This window comes from Marmota monax, unplaced genomic scaffold (genome assembly GCF_021218885.2).
Source record: "Marmota monax isolate L192 unplaced genomic scaffold, Marmota_monax_Labrador192_F-V1.1 WCK01_AAM20220418_F8-fsc00050, whole genome shotgun sequence".
In the NCBI taxonomy this organism is placed as follows: Eukaryota; Metazoa; Chordata; class Mammalia; order Rodentia; family Sciuridae; genus Marmota; species Marmota monax.
In genome coordinates, this window is record NW_026694552.1 from 1,989,833 (window position 1) to 2,016,586 (window position 26,754).

General features: G+C 38.8%; 1 protein-coding gene across 3 annotated transcripts in view; it reads right to left on the reverse strand.

Annotated features, from left to right (window-relative positions):
• Positions 1 to 483: 483 nt before the first annotated feature.
• Klhl4 (kelch like family member 4) overlaps positions 484 to 26,754 on the reverse strand; it is a 102,747-nt gene continuing 76,476 nt past the window's right edge. The window contains exons 7-11 of one of the 3 annotated variants that reach the window (XM_046420856.2): positions 25,691 to 25,915; positions 24,087 to 24,249; positions 21,843 to 22,055; positions 4,010 to 4,181; positions 489 to 2,065 (exon numbers count right to left, since the gene is read on the reverse strand). In XM_046420856.2, coding sequence (XP_046276812.1) covers positions 2,006 to 2,065; positions 4,010 to 4,181; positions 21,843 to 22,055; positions 24,087 to 24,249; positions 25,691 to 25,915 — 833 coding nt within the window. In that variant the 3' untranslated portion in view covers positions 489 to 2,005. Of the gene's footprint in view, positions 2,066 to 4,009; positions 4,182 to 5,160; positions 5,738 to 21,842; positions 22,056 to 24,086; positions 24,250 to 25,690; positions 25,916 to 26,754 lie in introns of those variants that run through there. The other 2 variants (XM_058571600.1, XM_046420857.2) reach the window with 2 other exon arrangements.

A 26,754-nucleotide genomic window follows, 5' to 3' on the forward strand; every position in this document is an offset into this window, starting at 1 on the left:
AAAAATCTCAGATTTTGGAATCTCACTGTAGACCTCAGTAGCCTGAATGTGACTTTCAAATGCAGCTGTTTAGTGGTAGCCCTGGGTAACATATGTTTGTCTCCTACAAGTCAATATGCTTAAACTGAAGCAAGCCCATCTCGACCATCAAGAAGATGATATTCAATCTCAGTTTGCTTAACCAGGCATGGCACAGTATGCATATTGGTGCCACATAACTGTTTCTGGACCTATTACAACCAGGCTGTAATAGGTCTTTTGTTCTGTCCCTTACTTACTGAACTCATTTAACTTGATAGGCCAACTAGTGTGCTATGTATAAATGTTTAACTTTACTTTAGTATTGGTTTGGATAAAATGTTAATTCAGAAGATCCAATGGGCTGCATGTGTGCTTTAAGGCTTCTTTATGTCTCCATCTTCCCCTCTAGAACTGGAAAAGTCTACAATCCTGTATTTAGATTAGAGACAACGGTAAGTGTGAGAAGCAAAGGAAGGGGATTTTATTTTTGAATTTAAATATTTCAGCTACTGTGGCAATATAACATCAAAGGAATATTTAGGACACATTGACATATTCTAAAGGCACACTCTTTATAACCAGAGGAAATTTGTTTTATTTAAATTCAACTTGTCAAAGTACAAATATTTTGTACAACTTATGTGGTTGTTTTTAAAAATTTAATAGGTAGTAGTACATTTTATAAGTATTTCTCTGGATTTTTATTTGCTGCTTTCATAATCTACAATACAAAGCCATTTTAAAAGAACATATTGTAGAAATTCTAAAATTGAACATTTACCTGAAAAGTTGCTTTCATAAAGAGTTTTTCCAAAATTTCCCTTAATAGCTTTATATTTAAATGGACTAATTGGAAATAAAAATTTAGATCTAAAATACTATTCAAATAGCCATTTTTGTTACTCTATATTAATTTGAAAAAAGTGTTTTACTACAATTATCCTTTTTTCAGTTGGATAAATATAATGTTAACAGAAAAGCATGTGTTGGTGCATAAAAGATAGCTACAAAATGGACCATGGACTATGCATATAAAACATTTTGATGTTTCCATGTGTGAATATTGTGTAACATTTTCTCAATTTTAATGCACTTAAAATTGTTGGTTTTGAAACCCATTTAACTTAATGGTATGTGTTTACTGAGTTTACATAAATATTTGAGGAGAATAATACTTTTCTTGTAAGGGAGGACCTGATATACTGAAGCTGAAGTCACAATTGGTATCAATATGATAAACATTCACTGTTTTATGATGTCAATTATATATGTAACATCACAATAATATTTTACTAGTAACTAAATTAATATCACAGTATGGTAAGAACTATCAAATCTGAATGCATTTTCTGGTAAATAGTTACTGAAAAGAGTAATGAAGCTTGTGAAAATTTTGACATACTGTGATCAGCATAACAAATTATAACAGTGCACCATTTTTTAGACTTGACACAGGAAATATTTTCATCTTGACAAATGTAAGATATAATATCATTATTTCAGTGTGGTTTGAATAAGACTAGTGTCTTGATGAAAATCATATTCTGTATTTTAAGCTTCAGGCATTATTTTATATTGTTATATTTTGGATAATAGAGTACCTTTTTAAAAAATAAAGTGTTTTTCACTTGTCAGGCTCTTAATTTGAAAATTCTTAATGCTTATATTATCTTCACACTTTGATCACTAACAATTTTCATTAAGTATTTTACCATTTTATACTAATGAAGTTAAACCAAGCCTATTGGATTTCTCTATATTATTAACTATTACAAAATATGCACTTAATATTTGTCTACAATTCATATTTAAAACTTATGTCATCTTCAAAAATGAGAGCAATTCTAAGTATATATTAGACTGACAAAACAAATTTCGAGTTTGCTTATTAATTTTAGAAAAAAAAATATTACTTCTTTCTCCCTTTTTTTCCTACTATGCTTCTTGCAGTTATCCAGTTTCATTCTATTTGATAAAGATAGCTTTAGGGCAGCTTCACCACCACAACACATGCACCAGCTCTTCCAATATTAACAGGCACCTCCTAAAACAAAAACATGAAAAGAAATAAGGTTTGAATTCTGTCTTTAGCATAACATAGAATGTTGGGACTGAGAAAAGCGATTATTTTGATCCAACTTTCACCTTACAGAAAGATAAGAGAAACTATAGACCAGACAACAGTGTAGCGTAGGGAAAATAAAATAGATTTTAGAATGGCATAAACCTGAGTTTGTGGATTAAGTGATCTTGGGTAAGTTTCACCTCTCTGATAATTTTCATACTTGAAAACTTGCTGAGAATAACACTAACACTTCAATGTTTTTGAAGGGTTAATAAAATTATTAATGAAAATAATGTATCATATATATTTGTAAATCTACTCCCTGGTATTTATTTCCCTATTTTCATTATCACACAATATAACAGTGACAACCAGAAACAGAATGGGGTTCTCTTAGCTACTGGTCTATTATCTTCAGGAAATTCAATTCCATAAGTTTAGTCAAACATTGTGATTATTGTATTTGAACTAAAACCTTATTTGCTACTTTTTTTCCATCTCTGATTGGTACCAAGCTTTGCTAAAATAAGAAGTTACCTACATGGTAGAGTGTGAGACTCTTCAAATTTTTGGAGGAAGGAGAAGAAAACCCATTATCAGTTGTCATTATATCAACAAATATTTATTTAAAGCACAACAAAATGCAATGTGGCATGAAGTCAGTTTCATGCAAGGTAAAGTTGAGTTCTAAATAGGAGATTTGCCAGTTTGCATTGATGGTAAAGAGTTAATCCTATATAATTTTTATCAACCCACAATTTACTTGGCAGCATATAAAAATATATTTTGGGATCAATTTAGGGCTAGTCACTGGCAAAATGGTCAAAAGAGTCACATTTTTCTTTACAATCTCCAAGATGTACTTTCAGTTTTCTTTTTTGCATCCGTGGAATTTGTTCTATTAGATCCTCAGCTCTTTTGAGGAGTTTAATTCAGGTCTCTTGCTGTGTACTAAATTCCTTGAATGACTGAAGTTAGGAGTATTGCCATTTACACAGTCTCTATGAGGAGAAGATTGAAAGCTTTTCTTCTAGTCACCAACTGTCTTATTAGGGCAGGCATTGTGGAATAAGATATTGGGAGAGAATTAAACAACATCAGATGGGGTAGAGAGGGAAGATGAGAGGGAAGGGGAGGGGGGATAGTAGGGGATAGGAAAGGTAGCAGAATACAACAGTTATTAATATGGTATTATGTAAAAATGTGGATGTGTAACCGATGTGATTCTGCAACTTGTATTTGGGGTAAAAAATGGGAGTTCATAACCCACTTGAATCAAATGTATGGAAGATGATATGTCATGAGCTTTGTAATGTTTTGAACAACCAATAAAAAAAAAGATATTGATCATTGTTTCTCAACCTAAAATACAAACATAAAACGTTAACCAGAGTGAAGCTCTTGAATTATTCAATCTGATTCACTCCCTTATTTTCTTTTTTCCCCCCAGTACCAGGGACTGAAGCCAGGGATGCTTAGCCACTGAGCCACATCCCTTGTCCTTTTTCATATCTTATTTAGAGACAGAGTCGAAGTTGCTTAGGGCCTTGCTAAATTGCTGATGCTGTCTTTGAACTTGTGATCCTCTTGTCTCATCCTCCAGAGCCACTGGAATTACAGGCATGTACCACCGTGCCCAGCTGATTCACTTCCTATCTGTGAGAGTAATGCTTCCGTTGAGTCAAGCCTTTTCTCTTTCATATAAGTGCTGCTGTATCCTAGTAATGATCTGCTAAAGCAACTAGCAATTCTCTAAATCAACTATAAGTTCTCTAAGACATAGATAAAACACATACTATCAATCTCAACAAAAGGCCAGGTTAGGTCTTAGAAAGGAAAAGAATGAAATTAATTCCAAAAACAAATTTTAAATTAATTTACTAAAATCGAAACATACTAATTTGAATATTTTTATGAGAGTACCTCTGTCCATTCATTTTTCTGAGCATCATATGACTCAACAGTGTTCAAATAAGTGTGTCCATCATATCCTCCAACCACATACAGTTTGTCTCCAAGGGGACAGACAGCAACAGCATCTCGAGGGACACTCAGAGGTGCCACTGTTGACCATGAATCATGTTTTGGATCATATCTTAAGAGATTTAGGAAGACAATTCAGAGAGAAAATGCAATATTGTTAAAATATAAAATAATGGGCATTAATAAAATGCACATTTATCTAAAACACAAAATTAAAAACACATTATAAATATCAAGTGTTAGTTTGCTATTAGTGTTAAGGATACATACATAACAGAATTCTCATCAGCCACCAGAGGTCTCTCAAAGCATATCAGAGAAGTGTTTCCTAAATACCATGAATTTCTTTATTCTGTACTCAGATTATCTTTGAAGAAAATTCACATGTTGGAATCATAGCATATATAAAAATTGCCCACTCTCTCATTTAGTGTTTTGGTTGGGGAGATATTTAATTTCATATTCTTTGTTCATGAAAATTAATCTTGAGAAACTAATCCTGATTACATGAAAGCTCACATTTCAAAGTAAACCTAAAGACAACTGTTGTTTTTTAAAAATTTTACTTTTGCTGAATAAAATGTAGTACCTTGCTTTTAATATTATTTACACTTAGAATGAGTATAATTTTAATCCTGTTTTTTTTTCTTCTGAGGGTACTTAGTCAACTATACAGGATTCTAGGAGCTTTTTTGTTTGTTTGCTTCCATTTTAGTCTAACCCCTATATCAAGACATTTTCAGTATGCAAACGAGAATTCAGTAAGTAATATTAATTAAAATACTTTCTAGGAATTGTTTCTTAAACTTTAAAGCCTGTTTAAAACACGCATAACACTAAGACTTAAAAGGGATAAAAATTAAGAAAATTCACAAAACTATACTTGGGAATTCTCTAATTTTATGTTGACCTAGTTATAAAGGCCCAATGAAAGATTTATTTATGGTTTATTTTATAAACTAAACTTTCATTTATCATCTATTAATGTATTTATATATTCATATTGTCTCCTCTTTTAATATTATATATATATATATATATATATATATATATATATATATATATATATACAGAGAGAGAGAGAGAGATACCATGCCCTTTTTATTTATATTTTTATGTTTGTTTTAATTTTTATTTGTTATTTTTAGTTATACATGACAGAATGCATTTTGACAGATTGTACATATACAGTTTATAATTTATTCTATTTAGGATCAGACTCTTGTGGTTGCACATGATGTGGAGTTACCCTGGTCATGTATTCAAATACAAGGCTAGGAAAGTTATGACCTATTAATTCAGTGTTTCCTAATCCCCTTTCCCACCCTTATATACATTTTCTTTTGTTTAATCCAATGTTTTACTCTTATCCTTCTCCCCAACCTCCCCTGTTTGGGGTTAGTATCCACAAATTAGAGAACATTTGGCCTTTGTTTAGAATTAGAATATTTCACTTAGCATGATAGTTTCCAGTTCCATCCTTTCACTGGCAAATACCATAATTTCATTCTTCTTTATGGCTGAGCAATATTACATTGTGGACATATACCACATTTTCTTCATCCATTCATCCATTGATGTTTGTTGTTTCCATTGCTTGGTTATTGTGAATTGAGCTGTTATAAACATTGATGTGGCTGAATCACTGTAGTATGCTGTTTTTAAGTCCTTTGGGTATAGACGGAGGAGTTGGTTAACTGGGTCAAATCGTGTTCCATTCCAAGCTTTCTAAGGAATCTCTATACTGCTTTCCAGATTGGTTGCACCAATTTGCAGTCCCACCAGCAATATATGAGTGAACCTTTTTCCCCCACATCCTCACCAATATTTATTGTTACTTGTATTCTTAATAATTGCCATTCTGAGAGGATTGCTGAGCTACATCCATAGCTATTTTTATTATTTTATTTTATTTTTTATGTTTTGAGACAGGGTTTCACTAAGTTGTCTAGGGCCTCACTAATTTACTGAGTCTAGCTTTGAACTTAAATCCCCCTGCCTAGTCTCTGGAGTCACTGGGATGTGCACTACCATGCCCTGCACCTTTAATTATATTCTTTTTTTTAAGAGAGAGAGAGGGAGAGAGAGAGAGAGAGAGAGAGAGAGAGAGAGAGAGAGAGAGAGAGAATTTTAATATTTATTTTTTTAGTTTTTCAGTGGACACAACATCTTTGTTTGTATGTGGTGCTGAGGATCGAACCCGGGCCGCACTCATGCCAGGTGAGCGCGCTACCGCTTGAGCCACATCCCCAGCCCTTTAATTATATTCTAAATCATCTGATATCAGCTTCTATCTGAAGTTGACCTCATATCCAAGAATATAATTAATACAATTAGAAAACAGTAAGTAACTAAGACAATTTCAATACCCATTAAAATTTATTGTTATGTAGTATATCAACTTGATTTCTGATATAAGATGACCCACAACCAGAATATCCATAGTTATTTGCTTTAGCTAGTGTGGATCTTCGAAACACCAGCTATTATTAACTGAGGCTGCATTCAGTAACACTCAATGTAAAAACATGTAGGAATGGTGAACCAGAACTCACTAAAGGAATTCCTTACAGATTTGCATCCAACAACCTAAGACTTTTCTGCATGTTTATAACTAATAACCCAAATCTTGCTCATGTTATTATTATCTGGATATTGCTAATACACATTTCACCATAGTTTTTAAGCACTAATAAAATTTTAAAATAACAATCATTTTGCATGGATTCGCTTGTACTTTGGATCAATGTTTTCCCTAATATTATATTAATATTATGATTATATTATAGATGTTTTAGTGTTGTCTACAATGTCATAAAAAGACTATAGAGGGCTAGAGTTGTGCCTCAGTGATAGAGTGCTTGCCTAGCACATGTGAGGCACTGGATTTAGATTCTCAGCACCACATAAAAATAAATAAATAAAATATAGGTATTGTATCCATCTACAACTAAAAACTACTTTAAAAATTTGCAGACACGTGGTTCTTAAGTACAGAATCATAAACATTTTACATAAAAATATAATCCAATTCCTCAGTACAGCTAAAATAAAAAACTAGAGATATATATTTTATGACAAGTTTGTATATGTATTTTTCATATATACATATATTACATATATGTATATGTAAATTTTCTGACAGGCAGAAATTATGAATTGTAGATGTATTTAACTTTTTGAGGTTTACAAAAGGAATCCATAAATTATCCAGGTAATTTAAAATTTCTACACTTATTTTAATTTATTTCAATATTCCTTTAACAACTGTATCTACTATATATTTTGGGTCTTTCTAAAAGGAGACCATGATTCCTTCTAGCCACACACACACACAATGCATACACACAATTCCTAAAATTTGATAATTTTATCATGAAATTCTGTATGAATAAAAGAAGAAATTATTGACTTGAATTCTGTCAAATGTCCTAATGCAATATAACAAATTTGATTTTACACCAAAATGGAAAGTCAAATATGATTAGTTTCATACATTTACAAACTCCACATGTATGAAAAATCCTTCTGCTACTGTTTCTTATTTAACAAGAGAAGGCCTCAGCTTCTACATCTATAAAGTGATAGGGATACACTAGATCTTAAAGGTCTTTTCCACTTGAAACTATAATAATTCCAGTGTTGTTGCTGATGGATTTAAACAATGAACACAGACATAAGCCTCATCCTTAAATATAAAGAATATTCAGTGTGACATTTTTGTAATTTTTTAATCTTGATATGTATTATCATTAAAAATTGATGTCAGTAATTTGGTAGGAAATCTATCTATCTATCATCTATGTACCACTCCAGCCAACAATAGCAGGACATGTAAGTGAACATGGAATATCATACAGAATAGAGTATGTTTTAGGAGATGAAGTAGATATTAATAAGTCGAAAACATTAAAAATTTCCAAGATATTCTTTTCTGGTCACAAAGAAAATAAACTGCAAAGTAAAAAATAAAACTGAAAAATCCATGAACCTGTGGAACAAATGAGTCAAACCAAAAGTCACAAAGAGCCAGGTGTGGTGGTGCACACCTGTAATACCTGTGGTTTGGGAGATTGAGGCAGGAAGATCACAAGTTCAAAGCCAGCTCAGCTTCAGCAATTTAGCAAGGCCCTAAGCAACCATGTCTCAAAATAAACAACAAAAAGTATTGGAAATGTTACTCAGTGATAAAGCACCACTGGATTCAATCCCCAGTGCCATAAACCAAAGTAATCACAACAAGAACTATAAAATACTTTAATAGAAATGAAAAGGAAAACATGATATACAAATCCTATGTGATACAATGAAAACAGTGCTATGTGGAAGGAAAATTTATAACTAAAAATGCTATATTTAAACCAAAGTTTGCAAATCAACAAACTTTACATTTAAAAACTAGAAAAAAAGTAAGCAAACTAAACCCAAAGCACAGAAGTAAGGAAATAATATAGAGCAGAAATAAATAATATAGCCAACAGAAAAACTAAAGAATATTAATAATGAATGAAACAAAAAGTTGTTTCTTTTTTTATTATTTTTCCTTTTGGCACTAAGGATCCAACTTAGGGGTGTGTTATCACTGGTCTCCATCCGCAGTCCTTTTTATTTTAAGTCAGGGTCTCACTAAGTTGCTAAATCTGGCCTCAAACTTGAAATCCTCCTGCCTCTGCCTCCTGAGTAAGTGGGATTACAGATGTATGCTACCATGCTTGGCAAGTGTTGGTTCATTGAAATGATAAAAATGTTTATTAATTTTAATTCTTTTATAATAAGCAAATAGAGAAAATATTCACTAGAATCAGTGAAATAAGTGACATCAATACTAATTTTACAGAAAAATAAAATAATAAAAAATTACTAGGAGGGGCTGGGGTTATGGCTCAGTAATAGAGTGCTTGCTTAGCATGTGTGAGGCACTGCATTCTATTCTCAGCACCACATATAAATAAATAAAATAAAGGTCCATTGATAAATACAAAAATACATTAATAAATGAAATTAGTATGAATGCTTTTACTCCAATAATTTGGATAAATTAGATGAAATGGGAAAATTCCTAGAAATATACAACCCACTGAAATTGCATCATGCAGAAGTAGAAAATATGAATAGATTAACAACAAAATGAGACTCAGCAAATAATCAAAAATTTTTCAACAAAGAAATCTCTAGGATTATATTGCTTTCTGAAAATTTAAAGGAATTTAACATTAATCCTCAAATGCCCAAAAAAACTGAATAAAAAGTAATAATTCTAATATCTATCAGTTCTACATAAGTTTTATGAAATCAAAAATACCCTACAAGGAAAGAAAACTACAGAACAATATCTCTAATAAATATTGATGTAAAATTTTCAACATGATACTAGGAAACCAAATTATACAACCTATTGAATAACTGTAACCAAGTGAAATTTATTTCTGGACTTCAAGATGTTTTAATATACAAAAAACTCCCAGTATACCAAAAATGAAGGAAAATATATACATGATCATCTCAATTGATGTAGAAAAAAGTATGGGTCAAAATTAATCACATTTTCATGATAACATACTCATAAAACCAGAAGAAATACACCACAATATAATAAAGACTATATATGGAAAACCCAGAGGTAATATTGTATTTAATTATAAAATGAATTTCTTATATGGTCAGGAACAAGAAAAGGTGCTCATTTTCAACAGTTCTGCTCACTGCATTTCTGGAAATTTTAGCCAGAGCATGAGAAGGAGAAGAAGAAGGAGAAGGAGGAGGAGGAGGGGGAGGGGAGGGGGAGGGGGAGGAGAAGGAGAAAAGGCATCCAAACTGGAAAATAAGAAATTACAAATGAATGAAAAGATACCTCATGCTTCTGGATTGGAGGAGTTAATATTGTTTATGATGCCAAAGTACACAGTTTGAACAACAGATCAATTACAATCCCTTACAAATCATGAATGACATTTTTTGCAGAAATATAATAATGCATTATAACTCCACATGAGATAACAAGGGATGATTCATAATACTGAAAAACAAAGTTGGAAATCTCACACATTATGATTTCAAAATTCTCTGTAAAGTTACACTAATGCAGTCAGTGTGGTGTTGCTATAAATACATAAAAGACCAGTGGGCCCCCCTGCACCGGCAAGGTAGAGGGAACTGTGACCATGCACAGAGCAGGCCCAGCGGCCTGCTGAGGGGCAGAGCCGCCCCCCACCCCTCGCGCCTGCCAGGTAGGGGAACTGTGACCACGGACAGAAAAGGCCCAGTGGCCCGCGGCGGGGCAGAGCTTCCAATCACTCCTGCAAGGTAGGCGGGCCTGCGACCCACCTGCAGAAGAGGAGCAGCGGCCTGCTGAGAGGCAGAGCCGCCCCCTCCCCCTGCACCGGCAAGGTAGAGGGAACTGTGACCACGCACAGAGCAGGCCCAGCGGCCTGCTGAGGGGCAGAGCCACCCCCCACCCCCCGCCCCTGCCAGGTGACCACCGACAGAAAAGGCCCAGTGGCCCGCGGTGGGACAGAGCTTCCAATCACTCCTGCAAGGTGGGCGGGCCTGCGACCCACCGGCAGAAGAGGAGCAGCGACCTGCTGAGAGGCAGAGCCGCCCCCTCCCCCTGCGCCGGCAAAGTAGAGGGAACTGTGACCACGCACAGAGCAGGCCCAGCGGCCTGCTGAGGGGCAGAGCCGCCCCCCACCCCCCGCGCCTGCCAGGTAGGGGAACTGTGACCACGGACAGAAAAGGCCCAGCGGCCCTTGGCGGGACAGAGCTTCCAATCACTCCTGCAAGGTAGGCGGGCCTGCGACCCACCTGCAGAAGAGGAGCAGCGGCCTGCTGAGAGGCAGAGCCGCCCCCTCCCCCTGCACCGGCAAGGGAGAGGGAACTGTGACCACGCACAGAGCAGGCCCAGCGGCCTGCTGAGGGGCAGAGCTGCCCCCCACCCCTCGCGCCTGCCAGGTAGGTGAACTGTGACCATGGACAGAGCAGGCCCAGCGGCCTGCTGAGGGGCAGAGCCACCCCCCACCCCACGCCCCTGCCAGGTGACCACCGACAGAAAAGGCCCAGTGGCCCGCGGTGGGACAGAGCTTCCAATCACTCCTGCAAGGTAGGCGGGCCTGCGACCCACCTGCAAAAGAGGAGCAGCGACCTGCTGAGAGGCAGAGCCGCCCCCTCCCCCTGCGCCGGCAAAGTAGAGGGAACTGTGACCACGCACAGAGCAGGCCCAGCGGCCTGCTGAGGGGCAGAGCCGCCCCCCACCCCCCCCGCCTGCCAGGTAGGGGAACTGTGACCACGGACAGAAAAGGCCCAGCGGCCCTTGGCGGGACAGAGCTTCCAATCACTCCTGCAAGGTAGGCGGACCTGCGAACCACCAGCAGAGGAGGAGCAGCGACCTGCTGAGAGGCAGAGCCGCCCCCTCCCCCTGCACCGGCAAGGTAGAGGGAACTGTGACCATGCACAGAGCAGGCCCAGCGGCCTGCTGAGGGGCAGAGCCGCCCCCCACCCCTCGCGCCTGCCAGGTAGGGGAACTGTGACCAAGGACAGAAAAGGCCCAGTGGCCCGCGGCGGGGCAGAGCTTCCAATCACTCCTGCAAGGTAGGCGGGCCTGCGACCCACCTGCAGAAGAGGAGCAGCGGCCTGCTGAGAGGCAGAGCCGCCCCCTCCCCCTGCACCGGCAAGGTAGAGGGAACTGTGACCACGCACAGAGCAGGCCCAGCGGCCTGCTGAGGGGCAGAGCCACCCCCCACCCCCCGCCCCTGCCAGGTGACCACCGACAGAAAAGGCCCAGTGGCCCGCGGTGGGACAGAGCTTCCAATCACTCCTGCAAGGTGGGCGGGCCTGCGACCCACCGGCAGAAGAGGAGCAGCGACCTGCTGAGAGGCAGAGCCGCCCCCTCCCCCTGCGCCGGCAAAGTAGAGGGAACTGTGACCACGCACAGAGCAGGCCCAGCGGCCTGCTGAGGGGCAGAGCCGCCCCCCACCCACCGCGCCTGCCAGGTAGGGGAACTGTGACCACGGACAGAAAAGGCCCAGTGGCCCGCGGCGGGACAGAGCTTCCAATCACTCCTGCAAGGTAGGCGGGCCTGCGACCCACCAGCAGAGGAGGAGCAGCGGCCTGCTGAGAGGCAGAGCCGCCCCCTCCCCCTGCACCGGCAAGGTAGAGGGAACTGTGACCACGCACAGAGCAGGCCCAGCGGCCTGCTGAGGGGCAGAGCCACCCCCCACCCCCCGCCCCTGCCAGGTGACCACCGACAGAAAAGGCCCAGTGGCCTGCGGTGGGACAGAGCTTCCAATCACTCCTGCAAGGAGGGCGGGCCTGCGACCCACCGGCAGAAGAGGAGCAGCGGCCTGCTGAGAGGCAGAGCCGCCCCCTCCCCCTGCGCCGGCAAAGTAGACGGAACTGTGACCACGCACAGAGCAGGCCCAGCGGCCTGCTGAGGGGCAGAGCCGCCCCCCACCCCCCGCGCCTGCCAGGTAGGGGAACTGTGACCACGGACAGAAAAGGCCCAGCGGCCCTTGGCGGGACAGAGCTTCCAATCACTCCTGCAAGGTAGGCGGGCCTGCGACCCACCTGCAGAAGAGGAGCAGCGGCCTGCTGAGAGGCAGAGCCGCCCCCTCCCCCTGCACCGGCAAGGTAGAGGGAACTGTGACCACGCACAGAGCAGGCCCAGCGGCCTGCTGAGGGGCAGAGCTGCCCCCCACCCCTCGCGCCTGCCAGGTAGGTGAACTGTGACCATGGACAGAGCAGGCCCAGCGGCCTGCTGAGGGGCAGAGCCACCCCCCACCCCACGCCCCTGCCAGGTGACCACCGACAGAAAAGGCCCAGTGGCCCGCGGTGGGACAGAGCTTCCAATCACTCCTGCAAGGTAGGCGGGCCTGCGACCCACCTGCAAAAGAGGAGCAGCGACCTGCTGAGAGGCAGAGCCGCCCCCTCCCCCTGCGCCGGCAAAGTAGAGGGAACTGTGACCACGCACAGAGCAGGCCCAGCGGCCTGCTGAGGGGCAGAGCCGCCCCCCACCCCCCGCGCCTGCCAGGTAGGGGAACTGTGACCACGGACAGAAAAGGCCCAGCGGCCCTTGGCGGGACAGAGCTTCCAATCACTCCTGCAAGGTAGGCGGACCTGCGAACCACCAGCAGAGGAGGAGCAGCGACCTGCTGAGAGGCAGAGCCGCCCCCTCCCCCTGCACCGGCAAGGTAGAGGGAACTGTGACCATGCACAGAGCAGGCCCAGCGGCCTGCTGAGGGGCAGAGCCGCCCCCCACCCCTCGCGCCTGCCAGGTAGGGGAACTGTGACCACGGACAGAAAAGGCCCAGTGGCCCGCGGCGGGGCAGAGCTTCCAATCACTCCTGCAAGGTAGGCGGGCCTGCGACCCACCTGCAGAAGAGGAGCAGCGGCCTGCTGAGAGGCAGAGCCGCCCCCTCCCCCTGCACCGGCAAGGTAGAGGGAACTGTGACCACGCACAGAGCAGGCCCAGCGGCCTGCTGAGGGGCAGAGCCACCCCCCACCCCCCGCCCCTGCCAGGTGACCACCGACAGAAAAGGCCCAGTGGCCCGCGGTGGGACAGAGCTTCCAATCACTCCTGCAAGGTGGGCGGGCCTGCGACCCACCGGCAGAAGAGGAGCAGCGACCTGCTGAGAGGCAGAGCCGCCCCCTCCCCCTGCGCCGGCAAAGTAGAGGGAACTGTGACCACGCACAGAGCAGGCCCAGCGGCCTGCTGAGGGGCAGAGCCGCCCCCCACCCCCCGCGCCTGCCAGGTAGGGGAACTGTGACCACGGACAGAAAAGGCCCAGCGGACCTTGGCGGGACAGAGCTTCCAATCACTCCTGCAAGGTAGGCGGACCTGCGACCCACCAGCAGAGGAGGAGCAGCGACCTGCTGAGAGGCAGAGTCGCCCCCTCCCCCTGCGCCGGCAAAGTAGAGGGAACTGTGACCACGCACAGAGCAGGCCCAGCGGCCTGCTGAGGAGCAGAGCCACCCCCCATCCCCCGCCCCTGCCAGGTGACCACCGACAGAAAAGGCCCAGTGGCCCGCGGTGGGACAGAGCTTCCAATCACTCCTGCAAGGTAGGCGGGCCTGCGACCCACCTGCAGAAGAGGAGCAGCGACCTGCTGAGAGGCAGAGCCGCCCCCTCCCCCTGCACCGGCAAGGTAGAGGGAACTGTGACCACGCACAGAGCAGGCCCAGGGGCCTGCTGGGGGGCAGAGCCGCCCCCCACCCCCCGCGCCTGCCAGGTAGGTGGAACTGTGACCACCATCAGAACAGGCCAGACCTGCAACCGAGAGACAGAACAGGCCCAGTGGCCTGAGGAAGGGTAGAGCCGCCCCCCCCCCCGCACCTGCAAGGTAGGCGGACCTGCGACCCACTGGCAGTACAGCCCCAGAGGCCTGCAGAGGGGCAGTGCCGCTGCCTGCACCTGCAAAGTAGACAAAACTCTGACCACCCACAGAACAAGCCTAGCGGCCCGCAGAGGGACAGAGCCGCCGCCCGCGCCTGCGAGGGAGACTTTGCAACTATACAAGACCAATATAAATATATAGGGCGAAAATTCAATAACACAACAGTTTCACTAAGTAGAAAGGAACGCAAACAGTATGAAGAGACAAGGAAAGAAAGGACCACAAGCAATGCAGGTCAACTCAACATTAGAAGAGGTAATAGCTGCAGCAGATGGAATGTCAGATAAAGAATTCAGGATATACATGCTTCAGATGATCTGGAGTCTCAAGGAAGACATCAGACAGCAAAATCAGACAATGAAAGATCACTTCAACAATGAATTACATAAACAAATCCAAGAAGCAAAAGATCAACTACACAGGGAAATAGAGGTTATAAAAAACAAACAAACAGAAATCCTAGAAATGCAGGAAGCAATAAGCCAACTTAAAAACTCAATTGAGAATACTACCAGCAGAGTAGAACACTTAGAAGACAGAACATCAGACAATGAAGATAAAGTATTTCAACTTGAAAAGAACATAGACAGCTCAGCAAGACTGTTAAGAAACCATGAGCAGAACATCCAAGAAATATGGGATAACATCAAGAGACCAAATTTAAGAGTCATTGGGATACAGGAAGGGACAGAGTTTCAAACCAAAGGATTGAGCAATCTATTCAATGAAATAATACGAGAAAACTTCCCAGACTTGAAGAATGAGACAGAACCCCAAATCCTAGAAGCCTACAGGACGCCGAATGTGCAAAATCATAAGAGACCCACACCTAGACACATTATAATGAAGATGCCCAACATACAGAATAAGGAGAGAATTTTAAAAGCTACAAGAGAAAGGAAGCAGATCACATTTAGGGGTAAGCCAATCAGGATAACAGCTGATCTTTCAACACAGACTCTGAAAGCTAGAAGATCCTGGAATAACATATTTCAAACACTGAAAGAAAATGGGTTCCAACCAAGAATTGTGTTTCCAGCGAAATTAAGCTTCAGGATGGAAGATGAAATTAAAACCTTCCACGATAAACAAAAGTTAAAAGAATTTGCAGCTAGAAAACCATCTCTTCAAAACATCCTTGGCAAAACATTACAGGAAGAGGAAATGGAAAATAACAATGAAAACCAACAGTGGGAGGTAGGACACTAAAGGGGGGAAAATAATCAAAGAGGAAAACAAACCATGTTTAGTAACATAAATAAACAAATATGGCTGGAAGAACAACCCATATCTCAATAATAACCCTAAATGTTAATGGCTTAAACTCACCAATCAAGAGACACAGGCTAGTAGAATGGGTCACAAAACAAGACCCAACAATATGCTGCCTACAGGAGACGCATTTGATAGGAAAAGACATACATAGGCTGAAGGTGAAAGGTTGGGAAAAATCATATCACTCATATGGACTTCGGAAACAAGCAGGAGTATCCATACTCATATCAAATAAAATAGATTTCAAGCCAAAGTTAATCAAAAGGGATAAAGAGGGATACTACATACTGCTCAAGGGAACCATACACCAACAAGACATAACAATCATAAATATATATGCCCCAAACAATGGTGCAGCTATGTTCATCAAACAAACTCTTCTCAAGTTCAAGAGTCTAATAGACCACCATACAATAATCATGGGAGACTTCAACACACCTCTATCACCACTGGACAGATCTTCCAAACAAAAGTTGAATAAGGAAACTATAGAACTCAATAACACAATTAATAACCTAGACTTAATTGACATATATAGAGTATACCACCCAACATCAAGCAGTTACACTTTTTTCTCAGCAGCACATGGATCCTTCTCAAAAATAGATCATATATTATGTCACAGGGAAACTCTTAGACAATATAAAGGAGTAGAGATAATACCATGCATCCTATCTGATCATAATGGAATGGAACTGAAAATCAACGATAAAAGAAGGAAGGGAAAAGAATACATCACTTGGAGAATGAACAATAGGTTACTGAATGATCAATGGGTTATAGAAGACATCAAGGAAGAAATTAAAAAATTCTTAGAGATTAATGAAAACACAGACACAACATATCGGAATCTATGGGACACATTGAAAGCAGTTCTAAGAGGAAAATTCATTGCTTGGAGTTCATTCCTTAAAAAAAGAAGAAACCAACAAATAAATGATCTCATACTTCATCTCAAAATCCTAGAAAAAGAAGAGCAAAACAACAGCAAAAGAAGTAGAAGGCAAGAAATAATTAAAATCAGAGCTGAAATTAATGAAATCGAAACAAAAGAAACAATTGAAAAAATTGACAAAACTAAAAGTTGGTTCTTTGAAAAAATAAACAAAATCGACAGACCCTTAGCCATGCTAGCGAAGAGAAGAAGAGAGAGAACTCAAATTACTAACATACGGGATGAAAGAGGCAATATCACAACAGACACTTCAGAAATACAGAAGATAATCAAAAATTATTTTGAATCCTTATACTCCAATAAATTAGAAGATAGTGAAGGCATAGACAAATTTCTTAAGTCATATGATCTGCCCAGATTGAGTCAGGAGGATATAGACAACCTAAACAGACCAATATCAATTGAGGAAATAGAAGAAACCATCAAAAGACTACCAACTAAGAAAAGCCCAGGACCGGATGGGTATACAGCAGAGTTTTACAAAACCTTTAAAGAGGAACTAATACCAATACTTTTCAAGCTACTTCGGGAAATAGAAAAAGAGGGAGAACTTCCAAATTCATTCTACGAGGCCAACATCACCCTGATACCTAAACCAGACAAAGACACTTCAAAGAAAGAAAACTACAGACCAATATCTCTAATGAACCTAGATGCAAAAATCCTCAATAAAATTCTGGCCACTCGGATACAAAAACTTATCAAAAAAATTGTGCACCATGATCAAGTAGGATTCATCCCTGGGATGCAAGGCTGGTTCAATATACGGAAATCAATAAATGTTATTCACCACATCAATAGACTTAAAAATAAGAATCATATGATCATCTCGATAGATGCGGAAAAAGCATTTGACAAAGTACAGCATCCCTTTATGTTCAAAACTCTAGAAAAACTAGGGATAACAGGAACATACCTCAATATTGTAAAAGCAATCTATGCTAAGCCTCAGGCTAGCATCATTCTGAATGGAGAAAAATTGAAGGCATTCCCTCTAAAATCTGGAACAAGACAGGGATGCCCTCTCTCTCCACTTCTGTTCAACATAGTTCTCGAAACACTGGCCAGAGCAATTAGACAGACGAAAGAAATTAAAGGCATCAAAATAGGAAAAGAAGAACTTAAATTATCACTATTTGCAGATGACATGATTCTATACCTAGCAGACCCAAAAGGGTCTACAAAGAAACTATTAGAGCTAATAAATGAATTCAGCAAAGTGGCAGGATATAAAATCAACACGCATAAATCAAAGGCATTCCTGTATATCAGCGACAAATCCTCTGAAATGGAAATGAGGACAACCACTCCATTCACAATATCTTCAAAAAAAATAAAATACTTGGGAATCAACCTAACAAAAGAGGTGAAAGACTTATACAATGAAAACTACAGAACCCTAAAGAGAGAAATAGAAGAAGATCTTAGAAGATGGAAAAATATACCCTGTTCATGGATAGGCAGAACTAACATCATCAAAATGGCGATATTACCAAAAGTTCTCTACAGGTTTAATGCAATGCCAATCAAAATCCCAACGGCATTTCTTGTAGAAATAGAGAAAGCAATCATGAAATTCATATGGAAAAACAAAAGACCCAGAATAGCAAAAACAATGCTAAGCAGGAAGGGTGAATCAGGCGGTATAGTGATACCAGACTTCAAACTATACTACAGAGCAATAGTAACAAAAACAGCATGGTACTGGTACCAAAACAGGCGGGTGGACCAATGGTACAGAATAGAGGACACAGAAACCAATCCACAAAACTACAACTACCTTATATTTGATAAAGGGGCTAAAAGCATGCAATGGAGGAAGGATAGCATCTTCAACAAATGGTGCTGGGAAAACTGGAAATCCATATGCAACAAAATGAAACTGAATCCCTTTCTCTCGCCATGCACAAAAGTGAATTCAAAATGGATCAAGGAGCTTGATATCAAATCAGAGACACGCCGTCTGATAGAAGAAAAAGTTGGCTACGATCTACATACTGTGGGGTCGGGCTCCAAATTCCTCAATAGGACACCCATAGCACAAAAGTTAATATCTAGAATCAACAAATGGGACTTACTCAAACTAAAAAGTTTTTTCTCAGCAAAAGAAACAATAAGAGAGGTAAATAGGGAGCCTACATCCTGGGAACAAATCTTTACTCCTCACACTTCAGATAGAGCCCTAATATCCAGAGTATACAAAGAACTCAAAAAATTAGACAATAAGAGAACAAACAACCCAATCAACAAATGGGCCAAGGACCTGAACAGACACTTCTCAGAGGAGGACATACAATCAATCAACAAGTACATGAAAAAATGCTCACCATCTCTAGCAGTCAGAGAAATGCAAATCAAAACCACCCTAAGATACCATCTCACTCCAGTTAGACTGGCAGCCATTATGAAGTCAAACAACAACAAGTGCTGGCGAGGATGTGGGGAAAAGGGTACACTTGTACATTGCTGGTGGGACTGCAAATTGGTGCAGCCAATTTGGAAAGCAGTATGGAGATTTCTTGGAAAGCTGGGAATGGATCCACCATTTGACCCAGCTATTCCCCTTCTCGGTCTATTCCCTAAAGACCTAAAAAGAGCATGCTACAGGGACACTGCTACATCTATGTTCATAGCAGCACAATTCACAATAGCTAGACTGTGGAACCAACCTAGATGCCCTTCAATGGATGAATGGATAAAAAAAAAAAAAAAAATGTGGCATTTATACACAATGGAGTATTACTCTGCATTAAAAAATGACAAAATCATAGAATTTACAGGGAAATGGATGGCATTAGAGCAGATTATGCTAAGTGAAGCTAGCCAATCCCTAAAAAACAAATGCCAAATGTCTTCTTTGATATAAGGAGAGTAACTAAGAACAGAGTAGGGTCGAAGAGCAGGAGAAGAAGATTAACATTAAACAGGGATGAGAGGTGGGAGGGAAAGGGAGAGAGAAGGGAAAATGCATGGAAATGGAAGGAGACCCTCAGAGTTATACAAAAGTACATACAAGAGGAAGTGAGGGGAAGGGGAAAAATAATATAAGGGGGACAAACGAATGTCAGTAGAGGGAGCAGAGAGAGAAGAGGGGAGGGGAGGGGAGGGGAGGGGAGGGGAGGGGAGGCGAGGGGAGGGGGGATAGTAGAGGATAGGAAAGGCAGCAGAATACAACAGACACTAGTATGGCAATATGTAAATCAATGGATGTGTAACTGATGTGATTCTGCAATCTGTATATGGGGTAAAAATGGGAGCTCATAACCCACTTGAATCAAATTGTGAAATATGATATATCAAGAACTATGTAATGTTTTGAACAGCCAACAATAAAAAATTAAAAAAAAAAAAAAAAAAAAAAAGACCAGTGGAACAGAATGGAGATCTCAGAAAACAATCCCCACATTCATAGTCAAATAATTTTGTGCAATAGAGCCAAGACCATCTAATGAGGAAGGGGAGATTTTTCAGCAAATTCTGATGGGAAAACAGGATATAAGAATGCAAAAATAAAGTTGGACTTCTATTCTGCACATGAAAATTAGCTTAAATGGATCAAAGAGCCAAAAACTATAAAATTCTAAGAGGAAAACATAGATGAAAAGCTTACTGACATTGTATTTGGCAAGCAATTCTTAGATATGGCACCAAAAATATAGTTTAAAAGAATACAAATAGATAAATAGGATTCCATCAAAATTTAAAATGTTTTGCATCACAAACATTATCAATATGATGAAAAGGAAATACAATGGAGAAATTATTTGAAAATCACATATCAGACAGGCAATTAATTTCAACAATATGTAAAGAATTCTTTTACCTGAATAACAAAAATAAACATCCTTATTTTTAAAATTGCAAAGCACTTCAACAGACATTACTCTAAAAAAAAAAATACCCCAAAGTCTAATAGCATCTGATAAGATGCTCAAAATCAATAATCCTTAGGAAAATAGAAATTACACCACAATGAGACGATACTTCACAAACTTTGGGATGGCTATTGTTTAATAAATAATATGTAAGTAAGAAACTATTAGATATAATTACTTATTATGATTCAATATTAATGCTTTCCACAAGTAAAATATTAGTTTTCTTCCTTAAGTCTTTTCTTACTACAGTTTATGCTTCAATACCATAGTTGGATAAATTTCATCCAAACTGCTTTCTTTATGATATTTCAATTCCCTCACATTTAAATATTCCTTTGTCTACAAGATCAAGTCCCAAAATGTCTACTTTGTTATTTTAGGTCATATAACAATCTGCTATTAACAAATTGCCTTTTCAAATTATATTTCAACCCAAACTTTATGCTCTCATTTACAAAACTTTCTCCTTTTACCTCCTTGGCCTTTTTCTAGACCAGAAATTCCCACCTACTTTGGTAGAACTACAAAGTACAGGTTATTTTCAGCAACATACCACACTATTCACCCAATGAATGTCTCCCATTCAAAGAACTTACCTATGGGAAAGGAAATATTTATTGCAATAGAATCAACATTCTGAAAACTATTAACACCTTTCTACTGGAGTTTTCCCTGTATATTTTGAGGAAGTAAAGTCTTTATACTTTTGATGACTGATCTGATTTTAGAAATTATAAACTTAATTTCATTTGATTCTGGTAAATGAATTGACTGATGTAGCTTAGGATACAATTTCCTTATTCTTTCATCACTTTTGTCTCTATTTGTGTGATTATCACACAGTAAGATATCATACTTTTAAGTTTTTACGCTGACTACAAAATGCATGAGGAGGATTTTTTTCCAAAATATTTTGAGTGTAAGAGCAAGTAGAAGCCAGCCAGAGTGGCACATGCCTGTAATCCCAGTGTCTCGGGACACTGAGTCAGAAGGATGGTGAGTTTAAAGCTAGCCTCAGCAATTTAGTAAGACCCTAGTAACACAGTGAGACCCTGTCTCTAAATAAAATATAAAAAAAGGGCTGGGGATGTGTCTTAGTAGTTAAGTGCCCCTGGGTTCAATCCCCAGTGCCGAAAAAGGACTAATCCACTGGGAAAAAATAAAAAAAAGATTAACAATTATTTGGAAAATTACTTTCTTATAGTTTAAAAATCTTTTTTATTTCTGAAACAATGAAATAACCAAATGATCCCACACAAAAATAAATAGAAACAATTTACCTTTCCACACAGTCAGAAAGCCTGGAGCAATGGTTAGAAGCAGGGGCATCATGACCCCCTACAACATATAAGAATCCATTGTATGTTGCAACTCCCACACCTCCTCGTCTTTTGGACATTGGAGAACACAGACTCCACTTGTTAGTATGTGGGTCAAAATATTCCATTGATTTGAGGCAGGAACTTCCATCACGTCCACCAATAGCATATAACCTAGAAAAAATATAATTGTACATACGTGTGTGTGTGTGTGTGTGTGTATAAACAAAGCACATGCCTAGAAATGAAAGCAAAATAACCTCATATAAAGTAATTCAATTTTCTGACATTTCTGCTTTCATATTCTAAAGTCCCTAAATATTTTGTAACAGAATTTGTGAATGGATAGTTATCTGGGGGCAACTATAAAGGTCTATCCTACCCTAATCCTCTCTCCTTCACCATTTTCATCAAAATAACTTTAACAAATAGATAAAAGAACCCATGGGAAATTAACAGAAAAGGGAGGGAGATACCAAAAGTTTTGGGAAAATGGTTCCAAAGACCAACCTTAGTAAACTTGCAATTTTAGTTAGGTCCAATTGCTCAGTATCAGAATCCCTGTCATGAAGCATTTTATTTATTATGAAAATATCTATCACTAAGAAGCTATTAACTTAATAAATAATTAAAAGGATAGGAGAGAACACATAAGCTGGATTTTTCTAGCTTGGAAAATAACTAGACTATAGTATTTCTCCCATTAACTTTAAAATGTCAATTCTTTTGATGAACAGTATTTTTAATCCAATTTATTCTTGTAACAATAAAGATGATAAACATTTATAGAACCATATGTGTATAAATACCCTTCATAATGAGTTTTAAATAACAGCAACTAATCAAAACAAAATTAAATGAATCAAAGTTGATAATTTCAACCTGTTCTCTATAGAAGATTGTATTACTGAATCACCTGACATCATTTGGGTCATACCAGAGATAGATTTAGATGTAATTTAAGCTCTAAAACATTTTAAATATGGATCTCCTTTAACATATAAAAATTTCCTGTATCTTTTTGTGCAATATTTTAAAATCCATTTGTGTTGAAATTTCATTGAAATCATTTATATGTTGAGGTATTGGCTTTATGAATAATTAGTACAGAGAGACAAGGCTGTCTCCTGCCACTGATCCACCCTATTGTTTGAAATTCTTTTTTTTATTTTAATATTTTCAATTTCTTTTTTTTAATTTAATTGATTTCATTTTTAAAAATACACAACAGCGGAATGATTATAATTCTTATTATACATATAGAACACAACTTTTCATATCTTTGTATATAAAGTATGTTCATGCCAATTCATGTCTTTATACATGTACTTTTTTTTGCATTACAATTCTTATTACACATTATCATGCAAACCCTTTCTATATGCTTATCATTTGTCTCCAAAGGTTCCATCTCAAAAAGCCTGTAACTATCTGGTAACAATTCAATCACTTGAAAACCTTTAACATTATCAGTTTTAAGTATATTGGCTTGCTCTCTTGGGGAAAAGGCAAATATTGAGGAAGAGTGAAACTAGGTGGGCTTCCATTGTTGGAAATGCTGAACACTCAGGAAAGCAACTGTAGAACCAAAAAAACCCCAAAGAAACAAAACAACTACAAAAATACTTTTGTACAAACAGAGGCAGACAAAATTTTGATAAATCAAGATTAAATATTAGGGCTGGAATTGTAGCCCATTGGTAGAGCTCTTGCCTAGCACATCTGAGGAACTGGATTTGATTCTCTGCACCACATGAAAAAAGGTATTGGTTGTGTCCATCTACAAATAAAAATATTTTTTAAAAGAGTAAATATTAATATAAAAGTGTTAGCTTCTTAAGAGTAAAAATAGACCTGATTGCTGCAAAAGTGTCAGATATATGTTCCTATACCTCTACTGAGGATCTGGGTTACATATAGATTCTGACGCAAAGATTCAGCACTACTGAATGGACCTCAAGAAATGCTGATGTTGCCTGTCCTAGGACCACACTCTGAATATCAAGGGTCTACAGAATATTTTACCACATATCTATTTTAAACAAATACTTTCATTTTAATGACTGGAAAGTTACAACAAAATGTTTTTATGATAGATAACAAACATGTTCTGAACACTTAAAAGGCTTATTTATTGATGGATCATGTTTATGAAGTTCTGTATTACATGACTTGGGAACAAAGAATATGTATGTCTGGACTTACTTATTGTTTAATGCAACAACACCAACTGTGCTTCTAGGAGTAGACATACTGGCCACATAATTCCACTGGCGTCCCTCAGGATCCCATCTTTCTACAGTATTTAGATAACTCCACCCATCATGACCACCTACAGCATACATTGGTCCTTCAAGTGTGGCTACACCTATAAGATAAATATAGTGTTAGAATTCAACTAAGTGTCATTCACAATATGCACTGTTTCATTTCACAAGCAACCTACTACTCAAAAATTGCTATACTTCTCAAATGGTTTTGCCTTCATAGAAATAATTTACTCAATTTGATCCCAGGCTAAATATAGTCTTCTAAACCTAGAAAACTTTTAGTTATAGCTACTTTACCATAGAAGGGTATTGTTGCTACTGAAGTCAAAGAAGACACAGAATGCACCATTTCTAGGTATGCAATAAAAAAATGGGAAACTGTTTTCTTTCTGGCATAAAGTCAATGTGTTATTTTAATGCAAGAGGTAGATAAAATATTCAATCTTAGAAAAACCTGGAATTCTAGACTGAATGTACCATATCGTTTTAACTCTTGTTATTTAATATATAGATAAAAAAGAGTACTGTGAGATAATTAACCAGACATTGAGTTTTAAGATTTAATTAGTAGTTTGTTCTCTGCTTCCTATCTGTTCTCAGAAATCATATCATTGAGTTTTTCTACACTTTATTCATCATATCAATCCCCCTTTCAGTGATGTATCTTCATCTTCTTTCCTACCTCTTTAATAACATTAATTATATTGAAAACAAACTTGCTCTGATTTTTTTTTCTACAGGACATGATTTCTTATCTGTAAGAACTATACTGACATAACCAATCTTAATAATCACATAGTGCATATGTGACAGAAACAATTTATCTGGATAATTGGTAGAGGTGATACCAGTCCTGGATCTGCCATACTTCAGCTATAAAAAGTTCATTATTAAAAAAGCCAATTCTAGTGGTGTTTTTTAATCAACACTATGACATCTCAAACATATGGAATCTAGTATGAAGAAAGATGTATCCTGACAGATATTCAGGAGAATAAATATGTCCCACTATTCCATAAGTCCTTACTTCATTTATCTTAAACTTCTTGGAAACTGCTGGGCAATGTATAAGTTAAAATTGTTTTCAACCAAAGTGTTTCTCTGAAACAACTTTACCTTGGACCTGCATCCTAAGAGTTTTGAAGAAATATAGATTTGATTCTTGTGGGAAGATACATAATTCATCTAACTAGAAACATAATATCTCTCTATCATCAAATGGTCTCCTCTCTATATTGAGCTAAGGAGAAAACTTCCTGTTGTAATTTTAGGTTCCTCAATAATATAACCTACCTAAAGTTGCTATCTTTGTTAAAATATAATCCTCTTTTAAAAATGGTATAAAGGAAGCAGGATTAACAAGTATGTAATCTATTACATTTAAAGAGTTTCATGGGTTTTTAATATTTGCTTAAGCTTTTCAGCATTTGGAATCATTTTGACCTAGAGTTTGACTAAAGTCCAAAAATGTAAAACTATGGTTCATTTAAAAAAAATTTACTATACATTCTTAATGAATTATATAGCATTAATTCTTACCTAAGCCATGCCTGTGTGTTGACATGGGAGGCATGACAATCCAGATTTTGGCAACAGGATTAAAACATTCGACAGTATTCAAAGTTTTTAGACCATCTCTTCCTCCCACAACATAAAGCTTATTATCAATAACTGCAACACCAAACTGAAGCCTACGGCCACTCATGGTGCCAATATGCAGCCAATTGTTGGTTCTGAGGTCATATTTTTCAATTGTAGTGGTACCTGTTAAAGGGATATTTGACAATGGTAAAAATCATTTATATTAAAAATTTTAAGTTGACATAATTCACATTATATTTTTATATCCACAACTTATAGTAAATTATCAAGGATTGCAGCTCATACTGCACTAAGTAGCCCAGATGACACTACAACATGACAGATAAAGCAAAGGGTAAAATATTTACTTACCACTTTTGGGTCAAAATGGAAAAGTCAGAATAAAATAATACATATGGCATATATATTATATATTTATACCTCATTTGGCAATATTGTGCTATTGGTAGTACTAATACATGTGTGAAATATTATATTTTATAAAACATACCTTGGATTCTATTATTCAATATTTACACGTCTTTTACAGTTTTAGTTACGTATGAGCATTGGGTATGTTGATTTCTGCTCCACTGTTCAGGTTGTAAGGTGTGTGCATGTGTGTTTTAAAAGACAAATGACTAAAGAACAAGGAACTGATACACACAATGTTTCATGGTAGTATCACAAATCATGGTTAAGACTATAGAAATCTGAGGTATTACTTTAGATTTTAATAAAATTTCATTTTCTACCCTATTACTAAAAATTTTTATGGCCATGGGAAATTATCACTACCATCATTATAAGTAATAATAAATTGTAACTTCTGCAGACAATTCTTGATTATCATTCAGTCATAATTGCTGCTGATACAGTAAAAGAAGATTTTGCACAAAATAGAGCCTTCTTTCAGTACTAACTATGATGGAAAATGCTAAAATTATTATTCAAACCAATAGTGTTCCTAATATACTATGTGGAAAGTTTAGGAATCTTCATACCAATTGCACAAAGCCAAG